The 14,202-nt window shown below is 49.6% G+C and overlaps 1 protein-coding gene across 1 annotated transcript in view; it reads right to left on the bottom strand.

The window, feature by feature from the left end:
- MAP3K12 (mitogen-activated protein kinase kinase kinase 12) overlaps positions 1–14,202 on the bottom strand; it is a 110,078-nt gene that overhangs the window by 857 nt on the left and 95,019 nt on the right. Inside the window, exons 9-13 of the mRNA XM_083489943.1 lie at positions 13,394–13,510; positions 11,061–11,198; positions 7,362–7,917; positions 5,669–5,739; positions 2,185–2,458 (exon numbers count right to left, since the gene is read on the bottom strand). Of these exons, the coding sequence (XP_083346069.1) occupies positions 2,185–2,458; positions 5,669–5,739; positions 7,362–7,917; positions 11,061–11,198; positions 13,394–13,510 (1,156 nt within the window). The remainder of the gene's footprint in view (positions 1–2,184; positions 2,459–5,668; positions 5,740–7,361; positions 7,918–11,060; positions 11,199–13,393; positions 13,511–14,202) is intronic.

Here is a 14,202-nt window from a genome sequence, read left to right as displayed (position 1 = left end):
GAATTGTGCTCAGAAACGTACTGGGAGCCAATGTAGGTCTTTCAAGACCGGTGTTATATGGCGACCACTCCCACTCACCAGTCCAGCTGCCACATTCTGGATTAATTGTAGTTTCCAAGTCACCTTCAAAGGTAGCCCCATGTAGAGCGCAGTGCAGTCCAAGTGGGAGATAACTAGAGCATGCACCACTCTGGCGAGACAGTCCGCAGGCAGGTAGGGTCTCAGCTTGCATACCAGGTGGAGCTGGTAGACAGCTGCCCTCGACACGGAATTGACCTGCACCTCCATGGACAGCTGTGAGCCCAAAATGACTCCCAGTCTGCGCACCTGGTCCTTCAGGGGCACAGTTACCCCATTCAGGACCAGGGAGTCCTCTGCACCCGCCCACCCCCTGTTCCCCCAAAACAGTACTTCTGCCTTGTCAGGATTCAACCTCAAACTGTTTGCCGCCATCCATCCTCCAACCGCCTCCAGGCACTCACACAGGACCTTCACCGCCTTCACTGGTTCTGATTTAAAAGAGAGGTAGAGCTGGGTATCGTCCGCATACTGATGAACACCCAGCATGAGGCCACCTGTGGCCCTGAATTGGGCTGCAAGGCAGAAGCTTTAACCAATGCTCTGCTGGATCAGGCCAGTCCCTCACCTAGTCCAGCATCCTGTTCTTACAGTGGCCAACCAGATGTCTGAGGAAAGAACGCAAGCAGGACATCATTGCAACAACACTCCCCTCAATCTGATATTTAGAAGCATACCGCCTCTTGACGGTAGAGACAGAGCATAGCGGTCCTGACTAGTAGCCACTGATAGACTTATCTTCCTTGAATGCATTTAATCCTCTTTCAAAATGGCCATCGTTGCCCCTTGTGGACATGAGTTCCACAGCTTAACTATGCCCTGCATGAAGAAGTTTTTGTCTGTCCTGAATCTCCCGACATTCAGCTTCACCCGATGTTCAAACATTGCTTTGAGAGAGGGAGGAAACCTTTTCCTGCCCACTTCCATCATACCAGTGGATACTCATCATTAAAGCTGGGATGGGGGACCTGGGACCTTCCAGATGTGACTGGACCACGGCTCCCACGGTCCCTAGTGAGCCCAGGGCTGACGTGACTTGCAGCCCAGCAACCTCGATGCGGGTGGCGCTGTGGGTTAAACCACAGAGCCTAGGGCTTGCCGATCAGAAGGTCAGCGGTTCGATTCCCCACGACGGAGTGAGCTTCCGTTGCTCGGTCCCTGCTCCTGCCAACCTAGCAGTTCAAAAGCACGTTGAGGCAAGGAAGAAGGGCTACCCCTATGCTATCCATATAATCAGTTATCAGTAATCAATATGTTCAATATATATTCATATATGCTTACACAAATCAAGGATTACAGTACTTTATAATCCACTAACTTTCTCGTGCTACAACGTCAGAGTGCAAGTAGATAAATAGGTATCACTCTGGTGGGAAGGTAAATGGCGTTTCTGTGCGCTGCTCTGGTCCGCCAGAAGCGGCTTAGTCATGCTGGCCACATGACCCAGAAGCTGTACGCCGGCTCCCTCGGCCAATAAAGCGAGATGAGCGCCGCAACCCCAGAGTCGTCCACAACTGACCTAATGGTCAGGGGTCCCTTTACCTTTACCTTTAACTTTGAGAGGGCAGCAGGATCCTTTAAAGCAAATATTCCACACCCAGAAAAATGAAAAAGCTAATCTTGCATGTGATCCACATTTAGGTTCCTTCTGCTAGGCACAGGGAAGGGCAAAGGGTTTGTCAGGGAGAGGGGTTGAACGCTGGCAATCTCACTCGGTTCTCCCTCTGGCTTGGGAATTTCCCCCCAAAAGGCGGCCCTCCTACGCAGCTTGAAATTTAATAATGTAAAAATAAAATAGTGAGCTATTCCACTCACAATCAATGCTGAATTCTGTCCGCTTCCACGTTTGCTGATGGTGCAGTCTTATGCACATTAACAACAGACCAGAAGCCACCAAAACCAGTTAAGTGCAGGAACAGGCAATGGCCTTGGGGGCTGCACTTAACCTACATTTTGGGCTTTCCTGCACCAGTAAAAGTGACCTCACAGCCTTCTCAAAGCTCCTGCATTGCCCAGGTTCACCACCAGGGGGAAACCCACAGGCAAAACAAAGTCCCGGCCTCTGAAATGGATGCCAGCACCCTGCCATTCTCGCACTGCACCCACCTCTCCAGGGTTCTGCTCGGCACTGAGCTGGCGTTTGACAAGCTGGATGGCCGCCTCCTTTTCGGACAGCCCGTCCGAGTGCCCCAGGATGTCGTCGTCCGAGCGCTCGGCATCCAGGCGCTCGTCTGTGTTGGTGCTGGCCACATCTGGCGTGCCGCCGCTGTGGGACGCTGTGGTGCCCTCGCTGGCAGTGCCCTCCTCGCCGTCCCCATCGGAGAAGTTCTCGGAGCTGAAAGTGGAGAGCGACTGCCGCTTGCTCATCGCCTGAGGCCACCTGGGTCAGGTGAGAGAGAGAAAATATGAAGCCCTCTGGCAACATGGACCCATGATGTGTGGCAATGGGGGTGCCAGGCTAGTCAACCTCACTGGCCTCCAACTCAGCCACTGTGGCCAGGGCCAGATTTAGGTTTGATGAGGCCCTGATCTACTGAAGCCCTTTATATGTCCAGCCGTCCTTTGTCAACTACAAATTGTCTTTTTTTGTGTGTGTTGAATATAGGGGACATGAGTGGAGCTGTGGGTTAAACCCCAGAGCCTAGGACTTGCCAATCAGAAGGTTGGCAGTTCGAATCCCCGCGACGGGGTGAGCTCCTGTTGCTCAGTCCCTGCTCCTGCCCACCTAGCAGTTCAAAAGCACGTCAAAGTGCAAGCAGATAAATAGGTACCGCTCTGGCGGGAAGGTGAACGGCGTTTCCGTGCGCTGCTCTGGTTCGCCAGAAGTGGCTTAGTCATGCTGGCCACATGACCCGGAAGCTGTACGCCGACTCCCTCGGCCAATAAAGCGAGATGAGCGCCGCAACCCCAGAGTCGGCCATGACTGGACCTAATGGTCAGGGGTCCCTTTACCTTTACATGCTATACAGTCATACCTCGGGTTACAGACGCTTCAAGTTGCGCGATTTCGGGTTGCACACTGCGCTGAACCTGGAAGTACCAGAACGGGTTACTTCTGGGTTTCGGTGCTTGCACATGTGCAGAAGTGCCAAATCGCGACCCGCGCGTGCGCAGACGCAGCACTGCAGGTTGTGGACGCTGCGGGTTGTGAACGTGCTTCCCACACAGATCACATTCACAATCCGAGCACCCACTGTCTGATAATTTATGGACCTAATAGGTATCTCAAGCCATTTGCACATAACAAGTAGGAGCCTACACAACACAAAAGACTGTTGCTGTATGTAGGTTTTATTTTGTTTTTTATCTTATATTTTGGAAATGTACATCCAGTTTTCTTTCCCTTTAAATTTTTTGGGGGCCCCCAAGAGAGTTGGGCCCGAAGCTATAGCTTGTTTAGCTTATACATAAATCCGGCACTGACCGTGGCCCATGGTTAGAGATGGGAGCCAGAGTCCCACAAAATGTGGAGGGTACCATGCAGGCTACATCCGTGAGCTATGGGATGGCTGCACACATGGAATGTGTGTCTGCATTAAGGAATGCTTTCCTGGTTGTCTAAGTGGTTTGCCCGTTGAACAGACTGCCTTGGAAGATGCAGGCATCGGACTTTAAAACAGACTAATGAGTATTATACATAGGTAAAAGAGGATTTCCTCTATTCAGTGGCGTAGCGTGGGTTGTCAGTACCCGTGGCAAGGCAAGTAATTTGCGCCCCCTAACCCGTGGATTTGCGCCCCCTAACCCTAACCCCCAAATGTTGCGCCCGGTGCAGCCGACCCCCCCTGCACCCCCCACGCTACGCCACTGCCTCTATTCAACTTTTTTGAGGAAAGGTTATAATCGTGTATAAAAGTCAGAGCAGAAATTGGTACAGTGGTACCTCATGTTACTTACTTAATCCATTCTGGAGGTCCGTTCGTAACAGGAAACCGCTAGTAACATGAGGTGCGCTTTTGCTAATGGCGCCTCCCGCTGCTGGCAACCCGGGGCAAAGGTTGCAACAAGGGGCATCTACTTCCGGGTTAGCGGACCGCGTAGCCCGCAGCGTTTGTAAGGGGGACGGTACGTAACACGAGGTACCACTGTACTTGTTCATGCAATGTGAATGGAGAAGGGATGAGAGGATTTTGAAATGAAAATTGGAAAAGATATTGTACTTGGGACAGCAACGAAGGGAGGAAATGAATCGATTTACAGTGGTACCTCAGTTTTCAAATGTAATCTGTTCTGGAAGACCGTTTGACTTCCGAAACGTTCGAAAACCGAAGTATGAATTTCCAGAATCGTCTACATCCGGAAAACTCAATATGGAAGCTGCGTGGCACGTTTGGCTTTCGAAAAGCTTTCGAAAACCGAAGCAGTTAGTTCTGGGTTTTCGGCGTTCGAAAACCAAAACTTTCGATGTCCAGGACGTTCGAAAACCGAGGTACCACTGTATTTCAGTCACTGACCAGAGTGCCAGAGGGAGGAAAAAATAAAGAACATATGGAGGTGGAAAGTCAGCTTTTAAATTTGTATTGAATTTGTATTACCGTATTTTTCGTCCCATAGGACGCACCTAGTTTTTTGGGGGGGAAATAAAGGAAAAAAATTTCCCCTTTATTTCCCCCCCAAAAGCAGGTCGGGGAAACAGAACCAGGTCGAGGAACAGCGGGATGGCGGCGCTGCGCCTCCCTGCTGTCCCCCGAGCTTGTGGGGCTGGCTGATGTCTGCCCCGCGCGAGAGGCGCTCTGCATCAGGGCGCCCCCCCCTGCGGGGTGGCAGGCTGCTATCCGCAGCGTGGGGAGCCTTGCGGGGAACTCCTGCAAGGCTCCCCACGCTGCGGATGTCTGCTTGGCGCGGGGGCAGCAGGCTGCTATCCGCAGCCTAGACATCCCTGCCGGACCTCCCGTAGGGCTGCCTAGGCTGCGGATGTGTTCCTGAAGCCTGGAGAGCGAGAGGGGTCGGTGCGCACCGACCCCTCTCGCTCTCCAAGCTTCAGCAAAAGCCTGCATTCGCCCCATAGGACGCACCCAGATTTCCCCTTCTTTTTTGGAGGGGAAAAAGTGCGTCCTATAGGGCGAAAAATACGGTAATTTGTTTTTTAAAAAAGAGGAACGAAGGTTTTTCAGCAGATGCTGATTGGCCCCTTCACCTATCAAGAACAATTCTCTCCAGCAGCGAACAGGCACTCACAACCGGTGCCCAACTGACAAGTGATTTCAGCTGAGGGTTGGGGAAGAATGGCCTTGTGGGCCAAACTCAATCCCTTGACTGACTTGTTACTGCATTGCAGGGGGTTGGACTAGATGACCCTTAGGGTCCCTTCCAACTCCACAACCTTATGATTCTAAGACTGGCTCCTGGGCCAGAGGTTTGCCCACCTCTGAGGTGCACTAATGACACAAAATAAATAAACAACAGGAGCCTGCCAGATGAGTCCAAAGCCAGTTGTGTGAAGACATTTCCACCTGTCCTGAATCAGCTTCATAGTAATGCCTGATCTATCGTTGCACAGAGATTGATTCTGTTGTGGGGGGATGAGACTCAGGGCTAACCACCCCCATCTTCCACCAGTCGTACTGGGCTAACCCAGGCAAACACTCACCTTTGCCGAAGAGGGAGCTCGACTTCGCTGTCTACCTCACCTTCCTCCTCCTCCGAGGAGACCCCGCGCTTCTGAGCCGAGAAGAAGAGGAAAAAAAGGAACTCTGTCATGGCTAAAATGAGACTGGAGTAAACAAAACCCACCAACCTCCCAATATTCTTAAAAAAACATATTCCACCATTTTCAGTGCTATTGCGGCAGCTAGACTGGTGACTGGGAGTGGCTGCTGGGACCACATAACACCGGTCCTGAGAGATCTGCATTGGCTCCCAGTACGTTTCCGAGCACAATTCAAAGTGCTGGTGCTGACCTTTAAAGCCCTAAACGGCCTCGGTCCAGTATACCTGAAGGAGTATCTCCACCCCCATTATTCAGCCCAGACACTGAGATCCAGCGCCGAGGGCCTTCTGGCGGTTCCCTCATTGCGAGAAGTGAGGTTACAGGGAACCAGACAGAGGGCCTTCTCCGTAGTGGCGCCCGCCCTGTGGAACACCCTCCCGTCAAATGTCCGGGGACCCTGTGTGTTCGCCACAGGCACCAATTTGTATAAAAATCTGTGCGTGCTAATCTATAGACGAAGAAGCAAATTTGGACATAATTTCAGTGGAATAATATCTCAATGCTGCGGGGAAGAATGTGACCTGTGGGCCTGTCCAGGTATGGATCCTTGGTGGGGAGCTTCAAGCCCCCTATTTGTAGGGTTCTTTATCATTAACATGGACTTGGGATGGGGCAGCCCTTCAAAAAGAGGAGCCTGGCCACCCGACTTCTCCATTCAGTTCAGTCCAACAACACCTGGAGGGCCATTTGCACTTAGCATAAACAGCCGGAGTCTGGATCAGGGGTAGGCAACCTAAGGCCTGTGGGCTGGATGTGGCCCAATCGCCTTCTCAGTCCGGCCCACAGACAGTCCGGGAATCAGCATGTTTTTACATGAGTAGAGTGTGTCCTTTTGTTTAAAATGCATCTCTGGGTTATTTGTGGGGCATAGGAATTGGTTCATTCCCCACCGCAACACAGTTCGGCCCACCACATGGTCTGAGGGACGGTGGACCGGCCCATGGCTGACCCCTGGTCTGGATGGTCTCAGGGTCTTTTCCCATGTGAATTTTCGCAAGATTTGAGACCAGTACAGTGGTGCCTCGCAAGACGAAAAGAATCCGTTCTGTGATTCTCTTCGTCTAGCGGTCTTTTCGTCTTGCGAAGCAAGCCCATTGACGGATTAGCGGATTAGCGCTATTAACGGCTTTTAGAGGCTTTTAGCGGCTTATCTGCTGATCGGATCAGCTGATAAGCGTCTTAGCAGCTTAGAAAAGGGGGGGGGGGAGGAAAAAAAACCCAGCAGGAACTCGCAAGACATTGTCGTCTTGCGAAGCAAGCCCATAGGAGATTCGTTTTGCGAAGCACCTCCAAAACGGAAAACTCTTTCGTCTAGCGAGTTTTCCATCTTGCGAGGCATTCGTCTTGCGGGGCACCACTGTATGTGCATCTTTCACAAGAAACAAGGCCTGCTTTGCAAGGGCTCCAGGACTCTGGATTTACCCTCCCTTGGGATGTTCATTTGCCCTCTTCTTATATATCGTTTTGGAGGCAGGAAAAGACATATTTTATTGGGGGAGGGGGCAAAGAGACCTCAGCCCCTAGGGACTGGCTCCTATGGAGGGAAGGAAGAGCGCCCCCTGCCCGGCCCTACCTGACTCCGGGTGACGGCTGCCCGATACAACATGGCCGCTGGCGTGAGGTGCTGGGATTGCGGTGCGGCCGCTGCCCGGCTGCCCCTGCCCTGCTCCTGCTCGGCTTCCTCTCCCGGCTGCAGCCTGGCCTTCCCTGGGGGGGCCGCGGCGCCTTGTCGCGAAGAGGGTGACTCGGGGCTGCTGGAGCAGGGGACGGAGGCTGTGTCTTCGCTGGGCGTCTCGCTGCAGGGCTGCTCGGCTGGCGGGGATTCAGGGCCGGCCGCCCCCTTGCGGCCTTCGGCTCCCAGGGTGGTGGAGATGAGGTCGGGGCTGGAAGACGACATCTTGCGCAGCAGGAGGTCGTGCTGGAGCCCCCTGAGGGCCGCACAGGGCTCTAGGCGCTTGGCTCCTCCCGGGTCGGCCAGCTCCCCACAGCTGCCTCGGGTGCTGACCTTGCGGTAGCGGGACTTTGCCCGGCGACTGCGCCCGGGCGACGGGGGCCCTTTCTGGCACACGGGGATGGCCAGCTGGGGCAGGGTGGGGTCCATGATCACCTCCGTCTTCAGAATGTCAGGCCTGTGGAAGAGAACAATTGTGGCATGATAATAATAATAATAATAATAATAATAATAATAATAATAATAATAATAATTTATTATTTATACCCCGCCCATCTGGCTGAGTTTCCCCAGCCACTCCGGGCGGCTTCCAATCAAGTGTTAAAAACAGTACAGCATTAAATATTAAAAACCTCCCTAAACAGGGCTGCCTTCAGATGTCTTTTAAAGAGAAGATAGCTGCTTATTTCCTTCACATCTGAAGGGAGGGTGTTCCACAGGGCGGGCACCACTACTGAGAAGGTCCTCTGTCTGGTTCCCTGTAACCTCACTTCTCACAATGAGGGAACCACCAGAAGGCCCTCGGCGCTGGATCTCAGTGTCCAGGCTGAACGATGGGGGTGGAGACGCTCCTTCAGGTATACAGGACCGAGGCCATTTAGGGCTTTAACGGTCAGCACCAACACTTTGAATTGTGCTCGGAAACGTACTGGGAGCCAATGTAGGTCTTTCAAGACCGGTGTTATGTGGTCTCGACGGCCACTCCCAGTCACCAGTCTAGCTGCCGGATTCTGGATTAGTTGTAGTTTCTGGGTCTCCTTCAAAGGTAGCCCCACATAGAGTGCATTGCAGTAGTCCAAGCGGGAGATAACCAGAGCATGCACCACTCTGGCGAGACAGTCCGCTGGCAGGAAGGGTCTTAGCCTACGTACCAGATGGAGCTGTTGGACCACAGTTGTTTCAGTTTGATACTCTGGTTTCACCTCAGATCGTATAAATCTTTCGCCCTTTTCACAGTTGTTTCAGTTTGACCTTTTACAGCGGCAATGGGGAACCTTGGCTTTGGGAGTCCAATTCTCCAGCCCTCTCTGTCTGACCCTCAGGCTTCTCTGCAGGCCATACCCCACACTGGCCCTTCTTTGCATCTCCCTTGAACTCTGAGAATGCTGCCTTGCCTGAACGGAGGATGGTGTGTGTGTCTGTGTGCATAATAACTTACCTCAAGGACCACCTCTCCCCATACAAACTGACCTGGACCCTGAGATCACCATCTGAGGCCCTTTATTGTGTGCCTCCTCCATGTGAGGTCCAGAGGGTGGCGAGGCCTTTTCTGTGGTGGCTCGCCTGGGACCTTCGTTGCATATGCAGTGGAACGTCGGCTGTCGAACATCTCTGTTCACGCATGTTTCGGCTTTCGACGCTGAAAGCCTAGAAGTAACCGCTTCGGTTTTCGAACAATTTTCAGAAGCCGAACGTTTTGAGTTTCCCTATTATATTGAGTTTCCCTATTATATTGAGTTTCCCTATTATATTGAGGCTTCCGCTTTCAGTTTTTGAACGTTGTGGAAGTCCAACTGTCTCCCGGAACGGATATGTTCAAAAACCGAGGTTTCACTATATTTAGATGCCAGACGAAAACATTCCTCTTCAACCAGGCCTTTGGCTGATTAATATTCTACAACCTTTGAAATGTGTCTGTGGCAAGGGGGGCGGTTATTGTTTTGCTGTTTTCTTTTACTTATTTTTATGTTTTTATCCTGTTTTGTACTCTGCGAACTGAAGGGTGATCTATAAATCTAATGCCCAACCATGGCATGTGGCCCCAGAAAGTTGCTTGGAAGGGAATCAGGCCTTTGGGGTGAAAAAATTGTTCCCCACACTGTCAGCATCCCCTGTTGGGTCTTGTTTTGTTGTTCCTGGTTTGCTTTATTGATTTTCATGCTCTTTTACTGTCACTGATGTCATATTCCTCTAATTATTATTACTGATTTTATATGCTACCTTTCCTTTCGGGAAGGAAGACCATTTGCAGGCAAATAAAAGCCAGCAACAAAGGAACAAATAGGAAGCCGATTATAAAAATATATAGCTACCCCTTATTAGAATACATAGTGAAACAGTTTCATCAAAACATCTGTAATTTTAAGCTGTATTTTAAGCCGTATTTTAATTAACTGTTTGTTTGTTGTTGTTTTCTATTATGTTTTATTGTAATTTATATTTGGTGTTAGCTGCCCTGAGCCCGGCCCTGGCCGCGGAGGGCGGGGTATAAATAAAAGTTTATTATTATTAATAATAATAATAATAATAATAAAGATTTATAATAAACAAGCCCATGAACCAGCATAATAGTTAAAACAGTTAAAAGAACAATTAAAGCAGGAGGTTCAAGTCAGGAGATCAGGGGAATGCTTGCTAAACAGGCGTGTCTTCAAGAACCGGCGGAATGCCAATACTGATAAGGCCTCTCACATTTCACATTTCCACAACAATGGTGCCACTAGAGAAAAAGCCTGCCAAGCCGATAGTTATCAGGTTGTAGCAAAATAACCAGTTCCATTTGTTGAGCTTAATGCACTGAAGCCGTGCTTCTTGGTTACTGGAAATTATTTCCTGCCTTCATTTGAGTTTTGAGATTCCACCAAATACTGACCAAAAAATTGCTGTGCTTGTTTGGAAATCATAAGGGCTATAAACTTGGTTTTATTTTTGGCAAACAACAAAAAGCAAGGACTTTCAGGTTCCTAGATTCTTCACCAGATGCCAGTCACATTTGCAGATCTGTGTATTGCATGCAACTGACATTGTAAAAAGCCCTTTGCACTAGGGCTTATTTTGAAGCCCTGCATTTTAGAAGGTTGCATTGGAAATGAAACACCATTAAGTGTACCCTATTCAAACATATGTATGTGTACAGATATGTTGATGAAGAGACAAATTCTGTGCCCAGGAGAGCGAAATCCTGCACCCAGAAAAGCTGAATTCTGCAAGCTGAATAAATTATGCAAACTAAGCAAAGATGCCTAATTTATTCTTCATTTTAAAAATACTATGCATAATGTACGGGCATGTGAAGGAAGCCAGGAGCTATGCAACAGAAGCCACAACCACAGCAAAGCTTATTAAGCCATTCCTCTGACTTCTGAGATTGGACAAGGCATTGCCTACATAGTTTCAAATGCACCTGTGTAACGATGAGGGCTAGAAGCTTGCTTGTTTTAAAGAAACAAAAGGAAGGAAGCTGAGATTCTCAGGGAGCTGAGTTGTGAACTGTACTCTACATCTGCACTCCCACAAAATCATGCCACACAACACTGAAAGCGACAGAGACTCTTCATCAATCCCTCTATTCTTCGCAGGCCTTTTCCGGCCACTCCTCACCTCTTGCTGTGCGGAGAGAGTTTCTGAGGCACGTTCCTCTTCTTGATCAGCTTTTCCACGGTGTTGCCATGCAGGAGGCTGCGTGAAGGGTGGTGCTTAAAGAGCCCAGGATACTTCTTCTCCAGGGCTTGCTCCCGCCTACGGATGGAGATGGAAAAAACTGAGAACGTATGAGGATGGACTGCGCAGACACCTGACCGCTGGGTGGAATGGATCCTTTGGGGGGCAGGAAGGCAAGCTACAAATATTGTAAATGGTTGTGCAATCAAAATACATTAACTACAGCAAACAAGGATGCCCCAACTAAACACACATGCATACACATATGTTATCCAAGTTTACAGGGAGGTTGTTACAGGGTTCCCTGGGACACAGGAAAATAGGAAGTTGCCTTGTACCCAGTCTGACTAATGGTCCATGTATCTCAGAATTGTCTACTGAGGTTGAATCCTGACAAGACAGAAGTACTGTTTTTGGGGGACAGGAGGCGGGCGGGTGTGGAGGACTCCCTGGTCCTGAATGGGGTAAATGTGTCCCTGAAGGACCAGGTGCGCAGCCTGGGAGTCATTTTGGACTCACCACTGTCCATGGAGGTGCAGGTCAATTCTGTGTCCAGGGCAGCTGTTTATCAGCTCCATCTGATACACAGGCTGAGACCCTACCCGCCTGCGGACTGTCTCGTCAGAGTGGTGCATGCTCTGGTTATCTCCCACTTGGACGACTGCAATGCGCTCTACCTTTGAAGCTGACCTGGAAACTACAACTAATCCAGAATCCGGCAGCTAGACTGGTGACTGGGAGCAGCTGTCGAGACCTTATAACACCAGTCTTAAAAAGACCTACATTGGCTCCCAGTACATTTCCGAGCACAATTCAAAGTGTTGGTGCTGACCTTTAAAGCCCTAAACGGCCTCAGTCCAGTATACCTGAAGGTGCATCTCTACCCACATCATTCTGCCCGGACACTGAGGTCCAGTGCCGAGGGCCTTCTGGCGGTTCCCTCATTGCGAGAAGTGAGGTTACAGGGAACCAGGCAGAGGGCCTTCTTGGTAGTGGCGCCCGCCCTGTGGAACGCCCTCCTATCAGATGTCAAGGAAACGTTTCCGAGCACAATTCAAAGTGTTGGTGTTGACCTTTAAAGCCCTAAATGGCCTCGGTCCAGTATACCTGAAGGAGCGTCTCCACATCATTCTGCCCGGACACTGAGGTCCAGCGCCGAGGGCCTTCTGGCAATTCCCTCACTGCAGGAAGCGAAGTTACAGGGAACCAGGCAGAGGGCCTTCTTGGTAGTGGCACCCGGCCTGTGGAACGCCCTCCCGCCAGATGTCAAAGAGAAAAATAACTACCAAACTTTTAGAAGACATCTGAAGGCAGCCCTGTTTAGGGAAGCTTTTAATGTTTAATAGATTATTGTATTTTAGTGTTCTGTTGGAAGTCGCCCAGAGTGGCTGGGGAAACCCAGCCAGATGGGTGGGGTATAAATTAATAATAATAATAATAATAATAATAATAATAATAATAATAATTCAGTTGGGATCTGGCCAGAGTGGCTGGGGAAACACAGCCAAATGGGTGGGGTATAAATAATAAATTTTCATAATTATTATTATTATTATTGTTACAGGGTTCCCTGGGACACAGAGAAATAACGAGCTGCCTTGTATCCAGTCTGACCAATGGTCGATGTGTCTCAGTATTGTCTACAATGACTGGCAGGGGCTCTCCAGGGTTCCAGACAGGGGTCTCTCCTGGTTCTACCTGGAAATGCCAGGAATCAAACCTGGGACATCTGGATGCAGGGTAGATGCCTAGCCATTGAGCTATGGCCCTTCTCAACTGGGTTTGCCCTGGCTCACACCTCATTCCTTGTATAGCCTCAAATGATGCTGTGGGAATCATTGGGCTTATGGGGGAGAAACCCGCCATGCTTCTCAGATCCACAGATTGGATAATGCTGCCGTCCTTCCTGGTCCAAGCTCTCTGGCATAGCAAGCCAGAAAAAGCTTGCCACCTAGAGGTCAGGAGCAGCCAGAGGCATCAGGATCCTTCCCAGTTTCTTTAGGGAACGGCTGCAGCTCAGTGGACTTTGGACTTTGTGTCCAATAGGACTAGGAGAGAGATCTCTGTCGGGAAACCTGGACAAAAAATTGGCCCGGTAAAAACCAGTTGCAACGTCTAGCACCCCTTGCAGTGGGATCCACCAGATGTTTCTGGGACTGCAGCTCCCATCATCCCTTGGGCCCTGCTGGCTGGGGCTGATGGGAGTTGGAGTCTGACACCACCCAGCAGGCCCCAGGTTTCCCTGCCCAGTTTTTGAGTTTTCGCCTTCTCACCTGAGCAGTTCCTTCTCCTTCAGCTCCAGCTGTAGCATGAGGGAGTTGAGCTCCATGTACAGGTTGTTGGCTCTCTCCAGCTTGCGCTCGTAATGCTCCCGGATGTCCAAAGCATGTCTGGGGAGGGAGAGGAAAGCAGCTGTCAGGCATCTTATACGGACAGGCCTTGGGAGCCGTGTCTGAGCTCTGCTGCTGCTGGGCTGCTTTTCAGAATTGGCAGCAGTAGAGAATCCGCGACCAGAAAGAAGAGGAACACCAAGAAGATTGGAAGAAATTTAAAGACTATTTGAATAAATATTGTACTATTAAAGATATGTAACCACTTGAAAGAAACAATTAGGCCTAGGAATAAAATGGAATTAATTTTATAAATAAGAAAATGTACGATAAGGAAAGCTATGTAATATGATTAGGACTGTGATATGGTCTTTTGAAACACTGATATTGGAAACTGCTACATATAATTACTAAGAAATTCGGATGGAAGAGATTTGAGGAAGTCAAATACTATGTTTATGAAGATGGATGGTACTTAATTTTAATTAATTAAGTGGTAATATGTAGTATGTATCTTTCTTCTTTTTTCTCTTTTTCTCCTATTTTTTGTTTGTCTTTATTATTGTTAATCTCTTCTTTTTTATTATGTTTATCTACTGAAAATAATAAATATTATATTAAAAAAGGAAAAAAAGAATTGGCAGCAGTGTCCCAAATGGTGAGGGGCACTGTCTCACTATGCTGTCTGCTACAGGAGTGGATATACATGTGAAGAATAATAGTTTAATTCACACAAAATGGAAAATGTGTAT

The sequence above is a fragment of the Podarcis liolepis genome (genome assembly GCF_965112155.1).
Source record: "Podarcis liolepis genome assembly, chromosome: 2".
Lineage (NCBI taxonomy): Eukaryota > Metazoa > Chordata > Lepidosauria > Squamata > Lacertidae > Podarcis > Podarcis liolepis.
This window is presented reverse-complemented; position numbering and strand designations above follow the sequence as displayed.